At 43.2% G+C, this 20,963-nt stretch overlaps 1 protein-coding gene and 1 long non-coding RNA gene across 6 annotated transcripts in view; one reads left to right on the forward strand and one right to left on the reverse strand.

The window, feature by feature from the left end:
• The first annotated feature begins 6 nt into the window (after positions 1–6).
• On the forward strand, positions 7–1,896 carry LOC112068136 (uncharacterized). Of its 2 annotated transcripts, XR_002893520.2 has the most exons (4): positions 7–212; positions 374–493; positions 731–916; positions 1,115–1,885. It is a non-coding gene; the product is annotated as an uncharacterized lncRNA (long non-coding RNA). The 2 variants fall into 2 exon arrangements; XR_002893519.2 differs by having other exon boundaries at positions 374–916; positions 1,115–1,896.
• Positions 1,897–1,927: 31 nt separating this feature from the next.
• The window catches only part of LOC112068138 (atypical kinase COQ8A, mitochondrial), a 40,344-nt gene continuing 21,308 nt past the window's right edge, over positions 1,928–20,963 (reverse strand). For 2 of the 4 annotated variants that reach the window (XM_024135184.2, XM_024135187.2), the window contains 11 exons: positions 16,957–17,031; positions 14,503–14,628; positions 11,315–11,400; positions 10,908–11,048; positions 8,983–9,064; positions 7,076–7,169; positions 5,979–6,120; positions 5,587–5,694; positions 5,331–5,396; positions 5,160–5,246; positions 1,928–4,937 (listed from right to left, as the gene is read on the reverse strand). In XM_024135184.2, coding sequence (XP_023990952.1) covers positions 4,644–4,937; positions 5,160–5,246; positions 5,331–5,396; positions 5,587–5,694; positions 5,979–6,120; positions 7,076–7,169; positions 8,983–9,064; positions 10,908–11,048; positions 11,315–11,400; positions 14,503–14,628; positions 16,957–17,031 — 1,301 coding nt within the window. In that variant the 3' untranslated portion in view covers positions 1,928–4,643. The remainder of the gene's footprint in view (positions 4,938–5,159; positions 5,247–5,330; positions 5,397–5,586; positions 5,695–5,978; positions 6,121–7,075; positions 7,170–8,982; positions 9,065–10,907; positions 11,049–11,314; positions 11,401–14,502; positions 14,629–16,956; positions 17,032–20,963) is intronic. The other 2 variants (XM_024135185.2, XM_024135186.2) reach the window with 2 other exon arrangements.

Consider the following 20,963-nt stretch of genomic DNA (forward strand, 5'->3'; position numbering starts at 1 on the left):
AGATGTGCCACTTACCACTGGTGGGCAGAACAGGCAAAACTTCAAGGACACCCCACCTCATACTTCAGGAGCAACTGGAATAACATATGCTTCTCCAATTACCACTGGTAGTGGGCAGTTCAGGTCGCAAGGCAAACTGGAGACTTCAAAATCATACTTTCCATACACTTCAGGAGCAGCTGCTGTTGAGCCATCTGCAACATCCTACAAAGGTCATTATCAAAGCCTAAACACTGTTCAATGTCATTAAATCCTTTAAAGTATCATCAATTTATAAGTAAAAAAAAATGGATGTATCAATCACAGATTGCTCCTTTAAGGAATTGGAAACAATAATGTGTTGAGAAAGTTTGATTTCAATTGCTACTTTCAGATAGGTCCTCATCAGTACCTGGTAACATCCAGGACCCAAAAGAAAAGGAAGGAAAAGAACTTGGAAGTCTGTGGAATTTTTTCAGTGGATTCTGAGGAAATGAAACAAAAAATTTGCCGGGTGAGATTCTTGAGATATGCTTTGTACTAATCGAAAATAATTTGTTCATGCATTTCCTGTCAGTCAATCTAATTGGCATAAATCACTCCTTACCTCTCCSCTCTGATAGCTGATGTGTGATGAGCTTTCTAGAGTGAAATGTCTGCAATGGAAATCCACCACTTTGCTTTTGTATGCAACAYCTTGGGGATATACTGTATGTAGTGTTGTAATTTAGTTATGTTTTGTTTCAWGAAGTTCAAGTCTATTCACAAGTGTGTGGAAAAACCCTGAACRCTCACCTTGCACTCATGAAACAAGTGGAGGATCTGGGACTTAAACGAAAGGAGACCAGTGTAGATGACTGCCAAGTCATAATGGTCTTCTGTCCTGTTACATCTCGTGTGGGAACTGACATTGAAGCTGCCATGAGCCAAGTTCCAGGTAGGAAAGCCTTTTGGGATTACACCATGAAAGTAAAAGATTTCTAGACCGAATTCAATTGTCAATACTACTTCCATCATGGGATTTCATTTTACTCAACAGGATGTATTAATTCATGTTGTAGAACAACCTTTTGTCTCTAATGATTTTTTTGTGGAAGTACTTTTCTAACGCTTGCATCATTTTGTCTCTCAACAGGTAACAGAGATGCCATTCTAGTGGTGATGCACCATACTTTTGATAAATGCTTTGTCACAAGCCAGAGATCTGCATCTCACTACAAAAACGTAGTGGAGAAAGTGAATGTTCTCTTCCATGACTCTGTGGGACTTCTGCAGTGTAAAACAAATGATAATGCAGTGACTCTCATACATAAGGCCTTACAGAAATACAACAGCAGTACTTAGACATTATTAAGTGCCCCATTTTGGCAACACAAAGAAAGTGTCTGAAGTCTGTAACAAGATTACAATGCCACCAACATGATTTAAAAACCTACAACTTCCACCCAGGGCGTTGGTGACTCATTSTAGTTTAGAATAAAGCATATCACAATCTGTGTAGTGAGCCAAATGAAAGATTATCTTGATTCTCAATAACTACAAAATTAGACTTCTCCCTTTAGAACCTCTGGTGTGAGTGAATCTTTGAAGATTAGATACCTCATACGTATTTGTTTCAGCTTGTTCTACTTTTAGTATTAGAAGCACTTATTGTTTGAGGCAGTTTGTTTTGTTACATTATGCCTCAATCAGAGATTGAACAGTTGTACCTACAGTATCATGAGTGTGTTGTTTATGAATCAAGTACAAGTGTTGCATAAAATATTGAATAACTTAGTAATAATGACATTGACAACATTTTTCCTCCAAACTCTTCTGATATCAATAGACTTATTCATTTGTGTTGAGGAATTTCTGTCTCTGCAGATGGACTAATAAAATCTATTCCAAAGCTAAATAAAATAAAGTTGTTCTTATTTTCATAAAAAGAGTACACATGCAACATTGATTAGAACAAGTGTTGAGTCAGATATTTAATATTTATCATAACACTAATAACGTAATTGATGATAAAAATTCTGCTGATATCAATATAAAAGCTGTGTAGCAGCATTCATTTCTAAACATCCTTCTAGAAATACTTTAGGCACATTTGCATTTATATTCACACAAAATAAGTGATATAGGATCACTTTTCTCTTGCCTCAGTCTTTCCATCACAAAGTAAAGACAGGCTTTAATGACAAAACAGCAGTTAGGTTTTGATAGTTGGTATCATAGTTTTGTCAACTCATGTGAACCCTGCTGTTGTCACTCCCCACTGTTAATAAAGGACACCATAGTCAAAATGTCATAAGCCCACCAGGCCACAAGAACAACACTTTGGAGCCAAAACACTCCATTTTGGTGCTACAGGCCCATGGTAAAGTAGATCAGTCAATGAGAATGCATGTTCGTATTTCCTCAGGCACTGAAAGTAAGGCCATGTCCCATCAACCATCTCCACCTCGCAGAAATAACTGTGTCATGACACAGTGCAGATCATTGATAAATCTATTATGATATTTCATGTGTCCCAAATGTAATGTGTTTATATGGACAGGCTTAACAGGAGATTGTCCTCAAATCTTCTCCCTCAACAGGAATTGGTCTGCAACCTGTTAACGTGTGCAGTATGCATAAGTGTGAATAAAAACTTGAAAAACATCCTTTTACACTTTGGTATGAATCACATGAGCATTTGTTTTGAATTTGTCCTCATAGGACACTAGAACTACAGACACATGCTGGAAAATATAGGTCATTAACAGTATATCACTGTTCTTCAATATATTTAACTCCTGTCTCATCACCACCACTGGTTTTATGCCATTAGACAGTATCATATCCCCACGCCACAAGAAACCAACTGTCTTGATTTCACAATAGCTTTACAATTCTTTCTCAGACACACATCATGGCATTTATCCCAGTTAACTCAACCTAGACAATCAACCATCTGATACGTCTTGTGAATATGTTAACTGGACAGCCATGGTTAATATACTCCGAATAACACACACAAAAGTATATACAGTACCAGTCAAAAGTTTGAAAACACCTACTCATTCAAGGGATTATCTTTCTTTTTACTATTTCCTACATTGTAGAATAATAGTGAAGACATCAAAACTATGAAATAACACATACGGAATCATTTAGTAACCAAAAAACGATTAAAAATATATTTTATGTTTTAGATTCTTCAAAGTAGCCACCCTTTGTCTTGATGACAGCTTTGCACACACTTGGCATTCTCTCAACCAGCTTAGTCACCTGGAATGCATTTCAATTAACAGGCGTGTCTTGTTAAAAGTTAAATTGTGGAATTTCATTGTGACAAGGTATATAGAAGATAGCCCTATTTGGTAGAAGACCAAGTCCATATTATGGCAAAAACAGTTCAAATAAGCAAATAGAAACAACAGGCCATCATTACGGAGAATTTCAAGAACTTTGAACGTTTCTTCAAATGCAGCCGCAAAAACCGGCAAGCGCTATGATGAAACTGGTTCTCATGAGGACCTCCACAGGAAAGGAAGACACAGAGTTACCTCTGTTGCAGAGAATAAGTTCATTAGAGTTAACTGCATCTCAGATTGCATTCCAAATAAATGCTTCACAGAGTTCAAGTAACAGACACATCTCAACATCAACTGTTCAGAAGAGACTGTGAATCAGGCCTTCATGGTCAAATTGCTGCAAAGAAATCACTACTAAAAGGACACCAATAATAAGAAGAGACTTGCTTGGGACAAGAAACACGAGCAATGAACATTAGACCGTTGGAAATCTGTCCTTTGGTCTGATGAGTCCAAATTTTAGATTTTTGGTTGCAACCGCCTCGTCTTTGTGAGATGCAGAGTAGGTGAACGGATGATCTCCGCATGTGTGGTTCCCACTGTGAAGCATGTAGGAGGAGTTGTGATGGTGTGGAGGTGCTTTGTTGGAGACACTTACTGATTTATTTAGAATTCAAGGCACACTTAACCAAGATCGCTACCATAGCATTCTGCAGCGATACACCTTCCCATCTGATTTGCGCTTAGTGGGAGTATCATTTGTTTTTTAACAGGACAATGACCCAACACACACCTCCAGGCTGTGTAAGGGCTATTTGACCAAGAAGGAGAGTAATGGAGTGTTGCATCAGATGACCTGGCTTCCACAATCCCCCGATCTCAATCAGAGTCGGACCGCAGAGTAAAGGAAAAGCAGCCAACAAGTGCTCAGCATGTGGGAACTCCTTCAAGACGGTTGGAAAACAATTCCAGGTGAAGCTGGTTAAGAGAATGCCAAGAGTGTGCAAAGCTGTCATCAAGACAAAGGGTGGCTACTTTGAAGAATCTAAAACATAAAATATATTTTTATTTGTTTTTTTTGGTTCTACATGATTCCATATGTATTATTTCCTAGTTTTGATGTCTTCACTATTATTCTACAATGTAGAAAATAGTAAAAATAAAGATAATCCCTTGAATGAGTAGGTGTTCTAAAACTTTGGACCGGTAGTGAATATACACACATATTCTGGTTCGGGGGAGGGACGGGCAAAAAAGTGCCAATCATATACATTAAATGAACAGCAGAGAAAGTCTGGCTAGGGTCAACATCCCTCCCCTTATAGTCCACACCCTCTGTAACCCTGATGCTGTAGCCATGCGATTGGCCCTCTGTGGTGTCCGTCACTGGCTCGGTCGGTTGGGGCGGCCCCTCCAGTAGTTGTTATAGGCCTCCTGGAACATGTTCTTGCAGCCGAGCTTGGCGTCAAGGCGGGAGCAGATGAGGAAGGAGCCGCCCATCTTGCGGTGGAGGGAGTAGGTCTCCTCGGGGGGCGGGGTGAGGCGCTGCTTCAGCATCACAGGGATCAGGTTGTGGATGCGCTCCGTGGTGCTCTGGGCTCCGAAGTTAAAGGGCTCCATAGAGGCAAAGGCCTCRCCCAGGATCATCACCGCGTCTACATGGGCGTTCACCATGGACTGAGGGAGGGGACGGACAGAACATACTCAGAGAGAGTAATAACCTGTATGTGTGTGTGTGTGTGTGTTTTAGTGGGTTCAGGGGGAGCCATTGTAATGAAGTTATGGGTATTATTCACTACTCAGTTTATGCCATGGAGTAATGGAGAGCCTTCTCAATTCATTGTCTATGACTAAATAAACTAGTATGTGGCATTGTTGATTACGAATCAATTGACTCACCTTTGACTCATAACCTGTGAGGAACTTCATGTCTACTGATCTCTTCCGAACCCCCTCTCTGTCTCCCTCTGCTGCTGACTTGATGAGCTGATTAAAAACAATTAATGTCACACACAAAGAAATCATTTTGATCGGCTATGTTTTGTTGTGGAATATAGCCTAATATCTTACCTCAATGTAGATGTCAGTGAAGTCCTCACTAAATCCTCTCGTGGCTCCGAAATCCAACAATGCAACCTATGGATGGAACAGAAGTAATGTTTAGTCATTCAACAACATCGTGCTACTGGAGGTGGCTACTGCATAGGCTTGGCAGGCTCTACAGAAGACACCAAGAATGAAGACCCATTTAAACAGAGAACCTTTAGGAGGGTTAGTTACAGGACTCTAATGATGAAGTTGATAACAAGTTAAAAGGCAGACTCACCCTGTGTGTCTGCGGGTCGTAGAAGAAGTTGGACCAGTTGGGGTCAGTCTGCATGTATCTGAACTCAAACAGCTCCCTTAAACAMAGYTTCAGGATATTCTCACAGATCTGACACACACATAGCGAGAAAGAGGCAGAGAGAAAGAAAGATACTTTAAGAACAACAATTTTCAGGTTGCAATCTCACCACCAAGGGGCAGTAATACACTGTAGCAGGTGTTTTGGCGGGTGAGGTGACAGAAATGAGTTTGTTGTAGTGGAGTTTGTCTTACACATCAAAACAAGCTTGGGCAAGCAGAAAGCACACATCAAAATCCACAAGTACACAATGTACAATAAGTAAAATACATAATGGTGGCCTTTGTTAATGAACACAGTTGCAGCATAGTGACCTCGTTCTTGAGCTCCTGGGAGAGTTGTTCAGCCTGGTCCAGAGGGAAGCCGGGGACCAGCTCTGTGGTGAGGACGGCGTTGCTGCTCAGCTCGTCTATTACATCTGGCACGTAGAAGAACGGGTGGTCTTTCAGCAGCTCCCTGTACCAATCGCATAAACATCGTCAGACGCAGGAACAACACAACACACAGCTTTGAAAACTCAGCTCTTAGGACTCAATGGGAATATATGTACATTATTTATGTCATGACATTTCACAGGATATTTCCAGTGTTTTCAAATGGCATTATGTTACTGTATGAATTTATAATAACACGGTATGATCTTCTCTTCAAACTCCACAGATGTATCAGTGAGTGACCTCTACAACAACTCATTGCATCTCCACAATCCCTCAAATAATCCTCCAGTGTCTACACTCTAGCTGTACAAATCACAGTTTAATACTGTATGAGCATGTATAGAAGGGAGAGTGTCACCGGCCATGGTCAAGGTGAAAAAGCATGTCATCCAAAGCTGGTGCGTACTGTATGTAACAGGAGCCTCCTCTCTGGACATAAATCTTATCTCACACCCTCACCCTGCCAACAAACCTGGGGATCATGGAGCGGAGACAGGGGGCATGAGGAGAGGGTATGGAGAGGGGGTGCTTAATGTCTCCTTGTATTATGTCCAGATCAGTTATATTTAAATGCTGGCTGTAGACGAATGATGCACTTTTATATCAAAGGCATCAAAGCAACACTCCCCAGAGGGCGGGAGTGGCTATTCGTAGACCCTACAGGCTACAGTACATTTCCTGATCTGGAGTCATACAATGACATGTTGTGTTGTCCTCCCACCACCATCTGGAAAAGGCACTGTGTTTAAGAGATTCATTTACCTTGTCCCCCTTGGGATTTATGGATTTACTAAGTGCTCACTAAAAAGCCACAGCTTGAGTCATCACAAATTCCTATTGCTTGGCTACATCCAAAAGATAAAGCAATCTTTCCCCCTTCATTTCTGGAGCTTGCAGTGACGATTAGATAATGAAAGTAGTTACGGGGAGGTGGTCTTTAAGAGAAAGCTCATCTGGTTGTTTTGATCACTCACTGGAATTTCTTGGCACATTTGGCCTCTCTTATGTAATCACATTCCAGTGCCAGCTCTCTGCTCATCACCTCAATCAGATGCTCAGGGAAGAGACCTGCACAAGATGTTAACAGAGGGAGAAAGAGCGAGAGAGATATAGAGAAACAGATGGATTATGGTTGACTGAGACCTAGAGGGATGTGTGCTCGGATCATTCCCAGAGTATAGTGGAAGTCCAGACTGATGGGTATTGGACACCATCATCGATCATCTGCTGGGTGACTCTCTGCTATCGATGACAGCGTTATTTTTGGCAGGCGGTAACTGTCAAACACACGTTAGTTAGAAATTCCACCCCTTAAGCCAGGTTCGACAATTTACCTGTAACATCAGCTTGTTTGCGCTGAGGTGGAGGTGTGGATATAAAATGTGCGCCAAAATGCCAATTTCAGTCAGCGCAACTAGAGATATTGAAGAAGGACCGAAAGCTGGTCTTAGCGGAATCACAATTGGTTATGGCATTGATTTTGCCAGCAGATGTGCACACAGTAGTCGTATGTACATCACCGATGTTTAAAACAGACTGCATATAGTTTTTCCTTATCTTTAAAAAAACGTCATGCATCTTGGACCAAACAGTCAAATCGCGGGAATTCCGATCGCTGTCTGTGGTGCTGAATCAGCTTGTAGACTATATWTGCCAGTTTTTTTGTTTACCTTTCACGTGGCTAAGTCACTACTGGCAATATCAACAGCGATGGTAGACTATAGCTACATATATTTGGGGGAGCAGTAACGATGAATGGACATTCACCCTTTCTTGTTATATTGGACATTTTACAGCTCCTGTGAAAAGTTTGGATGAGCGTTAGTCTCTTTAGTCTACATTGTCTTAGGACTAATATGCCCACGGGGAGCAATTATGGTAACTGTATTTAGACATAGCCTATTTAAAACATTTTTAAAATTTGTTTTTTTAATTATTAACTGTCTTTTTAGGTCTTATCGTTAGTGAATTTAATCTTGCTTAGTGCTCAGCAATGGTGGGAACTCCTTCAGGACTGTTGGAAAAGCATTCCAGATGAAGATGGTTGAGAGAATGCCAAGTGTGCAAAGCTGTCATCAAGGCAAAGGGTGGCTACTTTGAAGAATCTCAAATATAAAAATATATTTTAATTTGTTTAACACTTTTTGGGTTACTACATGATTCCATATGGGTTATGTAATAGTTTTGATGTCTTCACTATTATTCTACAATGTAGAAAATAATAAAAATACAGAAAAACCCTAGAATGAGTAGGTGTCCAAACTTTTGACTGGTACTGTATATCCATATTTAAGCCATGCATATTTAGCAAATATGGGATAGGCCTAGATTTTGTTTCTGTAGGCTATTTAACAAACTAGGCTATAATGAACTAACATTCGAATTGTAGCAGATGACAACATAATACATAAAAGACCGTAAATACACAACTTGAACCAACCACATATTTATCAATGGAGCACGTTCTGATTGGCCAGTGAAGAGGGTCAAGCCTCAACATGCCTTCAACTTGTCTATTCATCAAAACCCAGCAATTTCGCACCACCGCCAGCTACTGCACCCATAATTCTGGTTGTAAAAATAGCAAAAATATTTCTGACACACTCCAAACCTACAGCGCTACCGCCTGCTCTTAAATGTATCATTGCGTTAGGGTTGTTAAAATAAAGCCCCGTATGTGTGTGTGAACAGGATCAGAGCAGGATCAGAGTGTGTGCTTACAGGGAGGGGGGCAGTATATTCCCCACGTTATGTTGTGCTGCATGTGTGATTTACGCTACGCCATAAATGTGATTACTACATCATGCTACAAATAAAAAACATTAAATAAAAAAAATCTAATTCTACAAAACAAATCTGAAATCCGTTCAGGGATCGTCACCTTCAGGCAGTGCGTTGCTCATGGTGAGGAGAGTCATCAGGTTGTTGATGTCACTGTCGATGCTTTTAGCCACTCCGGGGTACTGCATGGGACAAACAGAGCAGGAGAAACAGCATGACAAAACAACTATGTTTACCAGTTGGACTCCCTGACACCAAAAACCAGCCCTGACGTCTATGTTTACCAGTTGGACTCCCTGACACCAAAAACCAGCCCTGACGACAAGCTCCGACGTGAAAACACTGCCATCATAAGGGACACCATAGTGCCCTCAAAGCTCATCACTAAGCTAAGGACCCTGAGACTAAACACCTCCCTWCTGCAACTGGATGCTGGACTTCCTGACGGGCCACCCCCAGGTGGTAAGGGTAGGTAATAACATATCTGCCACGCTGATCCACAATACGGGGGCCCCTCAGGGGTGCGTGCTCAGTCCCTTCCTGTACTCCATGTTCACTCATGACTGCAAGGCCAGGCAAACTCCAATACCATCATCAAGTTTGTCGATGACACAACAGTGGTAGGCCTGATCCCCGACAACGATGAGAGAACATACAGGGAGGTCAGAGACCTGGTCGTGTGGTGCCAGGACAACAACCTCTCAACGTGATCAAGACAAAAGAGATAATTGTGGACTACAGGAAAAGGAGGACTGAGTACATTCTCATCGACAGGGCTGTAGTGGAAAAGATTGAGAGCTTCAAGTTCCTTGGTGTCCACATCACCAACATGGTCCAAGCACACCAAGACARTCGTGAAGAGGGCACGACAAAGCCTATTCCCCCTCAGGAGACTGAAAAGATTTGGCATGGGTTCYCAGATCCTCAAAAGGTTCTACAGCTGCACCATCGAGAGCATCCTGACTGGTTGCATTACTGCCTGGTTTGGCAACTGCTTGGCCTCCGACCGCAAGGCACTACAGAGGGTAGTGCGTACGGCCCAGTACATCACTGGGGCCAAGTTTCCTGCCATCCAGGACCTCTATATCAGGCGGTATCGGAGGAAGGCCCTAAAAATTGCCAAAGACTCCAGCCACCCTAGTCATAGACTGTCCTCTCTGCTACCGCACGGCAAGCAGTACCGGAGCGCCATGTCGAGGTCCAAAAGGCTTCTTAACAGCTTCTACCCCCGACTCCTGAACAGCTAATTAAGGGCTACCCAGACCCCTCTTTTACACTGCTGCTACTCTGTTTATAATCTATGCATAGTCACTTTAACTTTACCTACATATACATATTACCTCAATTACCCAGTACATAGCCTCGCTTGTTAATTTACTGCTGCTGTTTAATTATTTGTAACTTTTTTTCTTAACTTCTTAAAGCATTGTTGGTTAAGGACTTGTAATTAAGCATATCACTGTAAGGTCTACACCCGTTGTATTCCGCGCATGTGACAAATACAATCTGATTTGGAATGCTAATGAGACAGGAATTTAAACTTCTGAAAAGCACAAAGAGCCACGTCTATATACAATTTTGGAGATACATCTCTACAGTTTATGACAACAGACAACAGAGCTTACTCTAAAGTATTTTAAGATAAACAATACAGAGTTGACACACAACACATTCCCATGTGATTCAAAGGTCATGTTTTATCTTTTCAAGGAAAGACGAGCATTGCCTTAAATGGAGCCATGACAACAGCAGAAAAACAAGTCAGGTTGTGGAGCTAATGCTGCTGGTCACTGCTGATATTTCTTCTCTCATTCAACATCGGTAATTTCTACACTTTGGACTATTACGTCAATGCAGCAGATGAGGCCTTTAAAGTAAAAACAGAGGATATGAAATGCCTATACCGTGATGTAAGGTTTGAGAGGTTTGTTCAGGAGGGTGCAACATTACAGAATGTTCAGATATAGAAATATATTGGTGTAAAACACAGCAGCCTCCTGAATGACTCCCAGGTCTCCATCTCACCTGGATCTTCATGGCCACCTCCCTGCCATCCTTCATCTTAGCCAGGTGGACCTGTCCGATGGAGGCCGCAGCGAACGGTCGCTCCTCAAACGAATCCAGCTTGTCCCTCCAGTTAGGGCCCAGGTCGTTGTTGATTGACTTCTACACAGGGAAAGGGACAGAGATACATAATGGCAGCTCCCTCAACAGTGTATCACTGCAATGGGCTATAGCCTTCAATGATGGTACCTTATTAGGAGACTAATAGGTATCTGTTATTCACTTTCATTGTCTTGTCATGACTGACTGACTAATTCATGACTCAGAGCAGCTTGGCACATTTTTTCTAGTACTCCCCTTTATAGCCAGGGGCTACAGGGCTAGTGACGAGGGGACTTAAGAGTAGGTTATTAAAGGTGAGACATTACCGTCATCTGCTTGATGGGCATGAAGTCTGCACTCTGTCTCACACGTTCAAATATCTTGGCCAGCTGGGGGTTGATGAAGGCATCATCTGAAACACAGAACACAGGGAGATGGCAGTGAACGGCTGATTGATGCACAACAGTCAGAACAAAACATGTGGAGACAAGCCATCTTGTTGCTGTCTGTCAACCTGTTCATTACACTATGCACCAACACAGGAAATGACAGGTCTTAATCACAATGTCTTGTTCAGTTAAAAAATGACCAATTAATATAAATAAAATCTAAGGCCTTGGTACCTCTGGGCACTTAGACAGAGTTTATCACAATTTATAGGTCCTTGCCAGTGTTCACTAAATGTCTCTGATAGACCAAGATGTTTGGCACAGCAACCACCTTCACATAACTGAAGCTGGCAGTGCCGTAAAAGGGCCCTTAGATTTGTTATAGCAACAGAGATGTCTGTGCATGTTAAACAAAACAAAGTGGTGTGAGCCGTGCTGCAGGGCATTGTGGGTAAGATCTACAACAGTATAAACATTCCGACAACAAGTGGGGAAAATGCACCGGAGGAGAACAGCAGCAAAACACATGACGGAGGTCAGAGGAAGAGAGTCCTGCCAGATCCAGCTGATCGTGAGTGAGGGTGACTTTACTCGCTATTTAGGTTTAGTTTGGCAGACCAAAAATCTATTCCCTGAATCACATTCATCGGCCTGTTTTCTGAACTGAGAATTACCGAAGTGGTGATTTTACCTGTCTTACTTTAAATGACAGTGATTATTATGGATGTTTATCATGACTTGTCTGAGGAAGACACATGTATCTGTTATGATCAGACAGCCATTGAGTCAAATCATTAAAGAGATTCTCTGGTACTTTTGTATACTTTTTAGCCAGTAGTTCTGAAAGTAGGCAAAAGTGGTCCCCTAAAATTGCATACGCGTCACATATGTGCACCAGGTCATTGTGCTCTCTCCCGCTCTGCTGTGTGTGCATCTTGCTAGCTGTCACTCAAACGGCGAGGGGCTGAAGCTCATTGGCTAGAACTCAAATTGCTAGGGGGCTGGCCCATGTTGGGGAAAATGGCGCACCACAGTGTACAGAAWAACAGTCACTTTCAAACTAGGGATTTAGTGGCTAATTAAGGTAAGAAAGTAATTCTGCTCATAGATTTTAAACCTCCAGCCCAAAGCAGGAGGTTTAAGTAAATACTTAGTAGTCGCCAAAGTTCCAGAATATGTCTTTAACCCTTTACACATGTAGAAATGGACCTATATGGATAGGGCCAAATTGAAATGATTCTAACAGAAGAAGTATAAAAAGCATATGCATGACCATGGTAGCAAATGAAAGAGAACACTGTGGAGTTCATGGGGAAAACAAAACAGTTCATCTGGCACAAGACTGAATCCAAACACTAAACCGTTGATTTCATGTGCATTTCACATTTACTGTACATTTCCCAGCAATGTATACTCTGGACACATTCAGTAACATAACAATATTCATGGGAATTTTGGGGTAGGTGCAACAAAATAAGATTACAAGGGTTTGAGTGTGAGGTCTAACTGGTGTCTCCAAGTGGCCACAAACACACCTCTCCAAACTGTGCACAGTTCCTAAGTAATTTCAATGCACATTTAGTCAATGTGCTGAAAAGAAAAGGCTAGGACCCATCCAGGAGAACCACCAACTTCTAGATAAGACACTGTATACTCAGGTGAACATTACAGTACAACTAGGTGGCCACATATTTGAAGCTGGAATAGTTAATGGTGAAACTGCCACGTCCGTTTGCAATATTACAACAACAAACACTGTTTTTCCTGTTCGRACTTCATTGCACAAGCGATAGAAAAGCCGAAAAAAAGCCGTGAAAAACACGGGAAACTGTTGAGCGTGAAAAACCCAGCAGCGTTGCAGTGCGCCTGGCACCTACTACCGTACACCATTCAAAGGCACTTAAATCTTTTGTCTTGCTGATTCACCCTCTGAATGACACAATCCATGTCTCAAGGCTTAAAAATCCTTCTTCAACCTGCATCCTCCCCTTCATCTACACTGATTGAAGTGGATTCATCAAAATCTATCAATAAGGGATCATAGCTTTCACTTGGTCAGTCCATGTCATGGTCCCGTGTGGCTCAGTTGGTAGAGCATGGCGCTTGCAACGCCAGGGTTGTGGGTTCATTCCCCACGGAGGGACCAGGATGAATATGTATGAACTTTCCAATTTGTAAGTCGCTCTGGATAAGATGATGTGGAAAGCACAGGTGGAAAGCACAGTAAATGTGGAAAGCACAGGTGTTCATAATGTTTTGTACACTCAGTGTATGTCCCAGGTTGATAACAATAACTGAAATTCTACTACTAAATCTAATACTAAGATTCTGCATACAGTTAAGACCTACCTGTATGCAACACCTTCCTAGAATACCAAGCCAGTTTGAAAACCAGTTGTGTCTAAAAACAGCAGAGGACACTTGCTTAGTCACCTCTGTTTACATAGGGAAATATCAGCTGTTTTCTAACAAGCAGCGATTCTGGAGCTTTGGTAGAGACCGGCCACTTCAAAGCTCAATGGTTGCAGTTCTAACATGGCTGGTGGCTTATTGTGAGCCCTGGCTATGCCTTGGCTGTTGCTGTCCCTCAATAGTACATTTGGTATGTGTTACACAACTGACATGACAATGGCAGGAGAATGCCTGTGCATTGAGTTGCATTAATCCTATGCTGTGCCCTGTGGCGCTGTTTACCAGCTAGCTGGAGCAGTTGGGAATTAAGGATGGGCATGTGTTGTTGTGAGCCGACCTGAGGTGAACTAGGTGATGCAGGAAGAGATGCCAGTGAGGTGGGAGAGGGCCAGAAATAACTCCAGTCTCCGTCACATACTAATCTACAGAGGCTGAATTAAGGCCTCACGGTATCAGCCCAGTGGAGGTTATGAAGATGACTCAAGACTGCCCTGACACGAGGGGAAGGGGTCATGAAGCCTGCCATGCTGCAGCACAGTAGACGTCGCTGGTGGGGGCAGTAAAAAGACGGAATGGCAAAGCCACACACAACAACCAACCATAGGTCAACAGAGCAGCATAGAGGGGTGACTGGGGTCGCAACGGGAGAGAACGTTTGGAGAACAGAGAAGGTGCTACTGGAGGTGTGTATTACAATGTAAGCCAGTTGTCACCTTGAATGCTGAGCATCTGGCCCAGTTTCAGTGCGGCTCCGCGGACCTTACACAGCGTCCTGACGATCCGCTCTGCGTTAGCCTCCGACAGGAACGGACTGGAGTCCAGAACGGCCTTCTTGTCAGCTGAGGGGAGAAACAACAGTCAGCTCTATGCTAAACTCTGAGGTTGGCATGGAAAATGTGATTTTCCTGGCGAGAGGTAAACTAAATGTTGAATCTCATGGGTTTAGTGGATAGGTAGTACAGGTATGGCTTAAGGGAGATAACTCTTTAATAAATGATAAGTAACTGCAACTCGAGTTGGGATCATGAGGTAAAGGTGGCCAGCTGTTAAGTCAAAACAGTGATATGATAACTCCTGACTGAAAAGGCCTAACGCAGTGAGAGAACAGTGAGAAGGGTCACTTCCACGTTACTAACACTTAACACATGGTGTAGAACACCAGCTCTCTTCCTCACACCCTGTCTAGAGCACCCCATTCCCATAGTAAAAACGTGTTTACTAGAAGAGTGCGGAGGCCTGACATGTGAATGTCTTCCCTGGCTATACCGTAGTGTGTTCAGTCCATGTGGGRTGTGTACGTCAATGTGTATGTGTTCTATATTCCTGGGTTTGTTGGTGTAGTGTAGTCTCTGATTAACTCATTAGGCTCCATGTGTGGCGTCTACACTGGGGATCACCGTACTCCTCCCTCCCCCTGCCGGCTGCTCTCCCTGGACGAAGATACACCAGGGCACAGCCTGGACACAAACCAGYTTAAAGCCTACCCACATTCCAGACATTTAACCAAAAAATACTTTTCAAAAACTAGGCATTTTCATAAACCAGTGAGCTAAACAATCAGACAAGGAATCTTGACTCACTAGGTCAGGGAAGCCCAATTCTGGTCCTGGAGGGCCGAAACCTCATTTTTTTTGTTTCTACCTGGTAGTTACAGTAACAGCACACACCTGGTGTCCCAGGTCTGCATTAGTCTCTGATTTGGAGGATGACAACCAGAAGTGTTTCGGCCCTCCAGGACCCAAATTGGGCAGCCCTGTTCTAGGTAGTGCTTTGTGTAGCAGCACCAGTCGGTCTGGTTTGAAGCCCCCAGACACCCTCCAGCAGAGAGAGGACCGCCTGCCAGGCAGCCCAGGTGGAGTGGGGTGTCAGTGGGCCACACTGATGTCAGCAGTCAGAGCGGTGCAGACTAAGGCATTAGGAGCAGAAGGAGATTTAAAAAGGATTGTTAAGGTATCTTGAACCAAGATGACCTCAGCCACAGTACTGCTGCTACGTCATATCCCCCTGGACAGTCTTGATTAGCAGAATGTCAGAACCCCAGTAGATCTGCTCTGATGACCAACTACTCTACCACTACATACTCACTTTGTATTGTGCAGCAATTATGCTCATTTGAGAATGATGTGTACTTGTATATCATCTATGACTTAAGTTTGATTTGTATTTTACCCCCTTTTTCTCCCCAGTTTCGACCTTGCCTCATCGCTCAACTCCCCAACGGGCTCAGGAGGCCGAGTCATGTGTCCTCCGAAACATGACCCGCCAAACCCGCCCGCTTAACCCAGAAGCCAGCCGCAACAAAGTGTCGGAGGAAACACCGGAGTCGCTAGAGCCAAGTAAAGCCCCCCTGGCCAAATCTTCCCCTAACCCGGACGACACTGGGCCAAACGTGCACCGCCCGATCACGGCCAGTTGTAGTACAGCCCGGGAACGAACCCGGGTCTGTAGTGATACCTCTGGCACTGTGATGCAGTAGCTTAGACCGCTGCGCCACTCGGGAGGCCCTTATCAATCATTTCTGATCCATGGATCAGTTGGAGCTTCATTCACAGCCCTAGATTCAATGTACTTGTCTTTCTCCCAGGGTATTAAGGAGACAATGGCTCTGTGAATAGCTGTATAGTCGCCCATGCACTAGATTAGACTACCACACCACCTCCAGCGGTCCAGCCGTGGCATGGCAGAAAAATAATTGAAGAGTGCGCTGGAAAGGTCAGCTCAATAAACAGCCCTCTCCAATTATTCTCCCGACAGCTGCAGAGGGTAATATCACAGAGGTCCGTTTCATTAAGGGCCCTTGTAAGAGCTAAGACCACCCACCCACCCACCCACACCTCAACTGAACCTAACTATAGCAGAGTCTAAGAACTATAGCCTAGTGTTTTCAGCTACGCTGAATGACGAATTATTGATTTTGATATGAATTATTATGGCTATCTGCATGTCTGTATAGGTTCATCATCATCATATCATGCCCTTGTCCATTGCATGCTAATTGAAAGGTTGATGTCCTTCCTAGACGGGTTACATCCTGCAAGAAATGTCAAAGGGGCGATGCGTGCATGTTACTGCTGGGTTAAGTGGCTAGTATGCATGCATGTAAACGTAATGTCAAACATAAGCCCGCTTCCAGTTACCGTAGGAAACAGCTTATGTTAAACAGTTACCATTATCCTCACTTGGCCTCATACTCTTCTTGGCTACCTCAGCCAGCGCTCCGAAGCCCAGTCCTACAGCCAGACCTGTGAGGACACAACACACCAGTGTCATGACATCCTGTCATTATGACATCCTGTCATAACATGCTGTTAAGCTCTGGGTCGTTCAGTAGGGTACAACGTTATGGAGCATTCAGATAGAAATACATTGTGTAGAACAGACATGGTTCTCTGTCATGAAGCTAAGGAATCGTTCCAGCTCTATTCATGGCCTTCATCGACAACGTTCAGATTATTGTGCCCTCCAAAAAAGGTTAATAAACCTCATTTTTACATTCTTAAAATATTGCACAGTATAGCCCATTGGGTAAATTGCGTCGCCTAGCCTTTTGCTTTCCCCATGACACATCAGTTAGGTCAAATCAGTTCCCGCTAGCTCTAGGAACAGTCATTTATGCCAGTCTAGTCTATTTAAGACAGACGCAGTTCAGTCTTTTATTTACAGACAGATGTTAATAATAGAACTGCCGAGACTGTGTGACAGACTATTTTGTCATTTCAATAAAAACCTTGAACCCACCTGTCCCTGCCGAAATAATTGCCGGGCCTCGAGGAGTACCAATAGCCACCAGTCTAATAAATCCATTTAACTAGAAAAGCCAGGMCTCATTGGACCCCCTTCGTACAAATGTAATTTGGTTGTGTTTATAAAAGGTGTGAGGTAACATTAGAATATGAAATGTAAATATTTGAAGGAACATAACCTTTTCATTAGTTTGTTACTGTGGGCTATACGTAAAAATGATTGTATATATWTTTTTTTTACCGTAATTTCAAGTATAAAAGCCATTATATTCATGGAGTGCCTTTATTACAACTATGAAATAAAAAACATGTGCATTGAAAACACAGTAACAGCATATCTTTAATAGTGACAAAACAAATAAATACCCACACAGTCACTAAAGAAAATATCAGTAGCCTAAACATCAGTATAGGCGCCAAGCGTGCTTGTGAATTGTGAAATCAGCACAAAAGCAAGAATGGCATTGAAAGGCAGTGAAAAAAAATACTCTATTATTGTCAGTTATTGGTCACATTATTTGTGGCCTCACTCGTGCTTACACTATGGTGTGCGTCTTAATGCAACAGTTAGGACAAAGAATAACGGCTAAATGAGATCTAACAGTCACCACAAATCTTTGTCACTTTCACTTGATCGCAACCCTTCCCCCAAACAACTCGCTTGCAGCTGAAACAGGTTTCGTAGGTTCTGTTCCGGGTGCATCTGCCCAGCTTGCAGTTTCTCCTCCCCAGGAGCTGTGCGCAATGTCTCTCACGTAGCCCATGTGCCAGACTCATGATGAAGTCTCTCCTGCTCATGGTGTTGTTCATGCACTGCTTTAACAACRCTTGTGCGTTGATAGCAGCCAAGCATGTTGTAGAACACAGCAACAGGCCAGCGTGTTGAATTGATAGCAGAGTAGTTAACACTGACTGGATCAACCCTTTGGGTGTTAATTCTGGCATAGTTCTCTACTTGTGACTATGCAAGAATTTGGACACAGAAGAATAATGTGTCACTGTACTGAGAATATGAGGGGCATCCAGATCTGCAGCACAGAATTAAGATCACACCTAACTGGCACATTCCATGGACTGTACGGTAAATGTTATTCAAGTAACGCACCCAAAACAACATTCAATAGTCCCGAGCTCGGCACATTTTGTGCCACAAACCGCATGGCACACAAACAAAAAACAAGCTTGATCAGACGGTACAGCCGTACAGTAGCGTGTTACATAACTCTACATTTGACAAATTTAGGATTAGATCACGGAGAGGAAAAAGTGGGGAAATACTGTTAACTTAATGTGGCCGATGAGCTGTTTGCACCATTTGAACCAGTGACCTTAGAAATCCAAAACAATCCCAGTCTTTTCCCCTCTGTTAGGGAGAATTCTAGGTCATATCCTGCCAATGATTAAACTACCAGGCTGTTTTCCACAACACCAGGAGAAAGCCTTAGTTAGTCAGCCAACCATGCAGCCACACCTGTGGTCCAAAACACCATGTGTATTGTATACTTGTCAATGATTGAGTAGCACTTCCTACACTGGTTAGATCTAGGGCTGGGAAATGTGAGGGACCTCACGATACGACACTCCCGATACTTAGGTGCCGATACGATATGTATTGTGATTCTCAAGATTCTATATGTATTGCGATTCGATTCTGCGATTTTATGTTCCAAACATATTACTCACTATATGTCTGCTTCAGAGAGACGGGAGCGCACGAGAAGGGAAATAAAAAGTGTTGAAAACATGTTGGCTCACTACTTTAAAAAATGAAGAACTCTAACTGCCGATCTGATGTTCCTTACTCCAATTCCGGCTCCTACTTGGACTCATCTGCCCTGGGCTCTCTAACTTCAACCCAATTTTCGCGCTATCCAAGAGGAAATGTCAGCATTACAGAGGCAAAAGGGGGGATCCTGGTGAGTAAGGCAATGGGAAAAAGGGCCACCTCTTCGCTCCATTCAACTGGCTAATGTTCAGTCACTTGATAATAAGATGGACCTCCGATCGCAGATTTTTTTAACAACGGGGCTCTCGGAACTGCAATATTCTTTGCTTTTCAGAGACATGCCCCTTGGATAGTCGTGGGGAGTATCTTGTCCAACTGGATGGCTTGTCCATTCAGCGGACGGACAGGACAGTGGAGTCGGGGAAAAGCGATGGGGTGAGGGGTTTGTCTCCTCATCAACTCCAACTGGTGTGCTAATTCCAGCACGGTGGAAGTGCAACCCACTGTTCACCAGTCTTGGAATACCTAACGGTTGAATGCCGACCCGAATGCCGACCCTACTCCAACCACATGGACGGGGCGACAGTGGAGCAGGTAGACAGCTTCAAGTTCCTCGGTGTCCAACTCACTAATGACTTAAAATGGTCCAACCCAACACACACACACGTGAAGAAGGTGCGACAGTGCCTCTTCCCCCTCAGGAGGTCGAAAAAGTTCACTGGGGCTGAGCTCCCTGCCAGACCCCAACCACCCAAGCCATTTACTATTTTCTCTGCTGCCGCACGGCAAGAGGTACCGATGCATAAAGTCTGACACCAACAGACTCTTCCACAGCTTCTATCCCCAAGAAATACAACTGATAAATAGCTACACGGCCTGAGTTCACCTTGTATCTTTATTGAACTTTTATTTCAATATTTGCACTCTATGCACACTCACTGGGCCCTACACACTGTCACTCCAACACACACACACACACACACACTCCGTCATTTACTCACGCACACATAAGATGCACATACATTTACACTGACTCGACACACTCGTACAGCAAGCTGTTGCTACTCGGTTTCTTATATCCTGTTGCCTAGTCCCCGTACACCTATGCAAATCTGGTATTGGATCAGATTTAAATATTTCCTGTATATAGTATGCKTATTTACTTCCTTTGTGTCTTTCATATTTCCTATTCTTATTTCTTGTGTTTTGCAAGAAAGACATTTCACTGTACTTGTGCATGTGACATTAACTTGAAACTCAATCCAGATTATAGCGTAAAATAGCAGCCTACCTGTTGGCTTTTGGTCATTGTAGCCTTTCTTTCGCATTTCACTTTTAAATTCTGTCATTTTAATTCAGTCTTCCATTGATTAGATATCCCCTACATGTTTTGTTCCACAAGCATGACAATTACAGGCAGACAAAAAGTCATGACAGCCACAACCCTTGCMAGGTGCACCGATGTGTGTCAAAAACCGCAACGCTGCTTGGTTTTTCACGCTCAACAGTTTCCTGTGTGTATCAATAATGGTCCACCACCCAAAACATATTCAGCCAACTTGACAACTGTGGGAAGCATTGGAGTCAACATGGGCCAGTATCCCTGTGGAACGCTTGACACCTTGTAGAGTCCATGCCTCCCGATGAATTGAGGCTGTTCTGAGGACAAATGGGACGGGGACGGGGTGATGCAACTGAATATTAG

This window comes from Salvelinus sp. IW2-2015, unplaced genomic scaffold (assembly GCF_002910315.2).
Source record: "Salvelinus sp. IW2-2015 unplaced genomic scaffold, ASM291031v2 Un_scaffold86, whole genome shotgun sequence".
NCBI lineage: Eukaryota > Metazoa > Chordata > Actinopteri > Salmoniformes > Salmonidae > Salvelinus > Salvelinus sp. IW2-2015.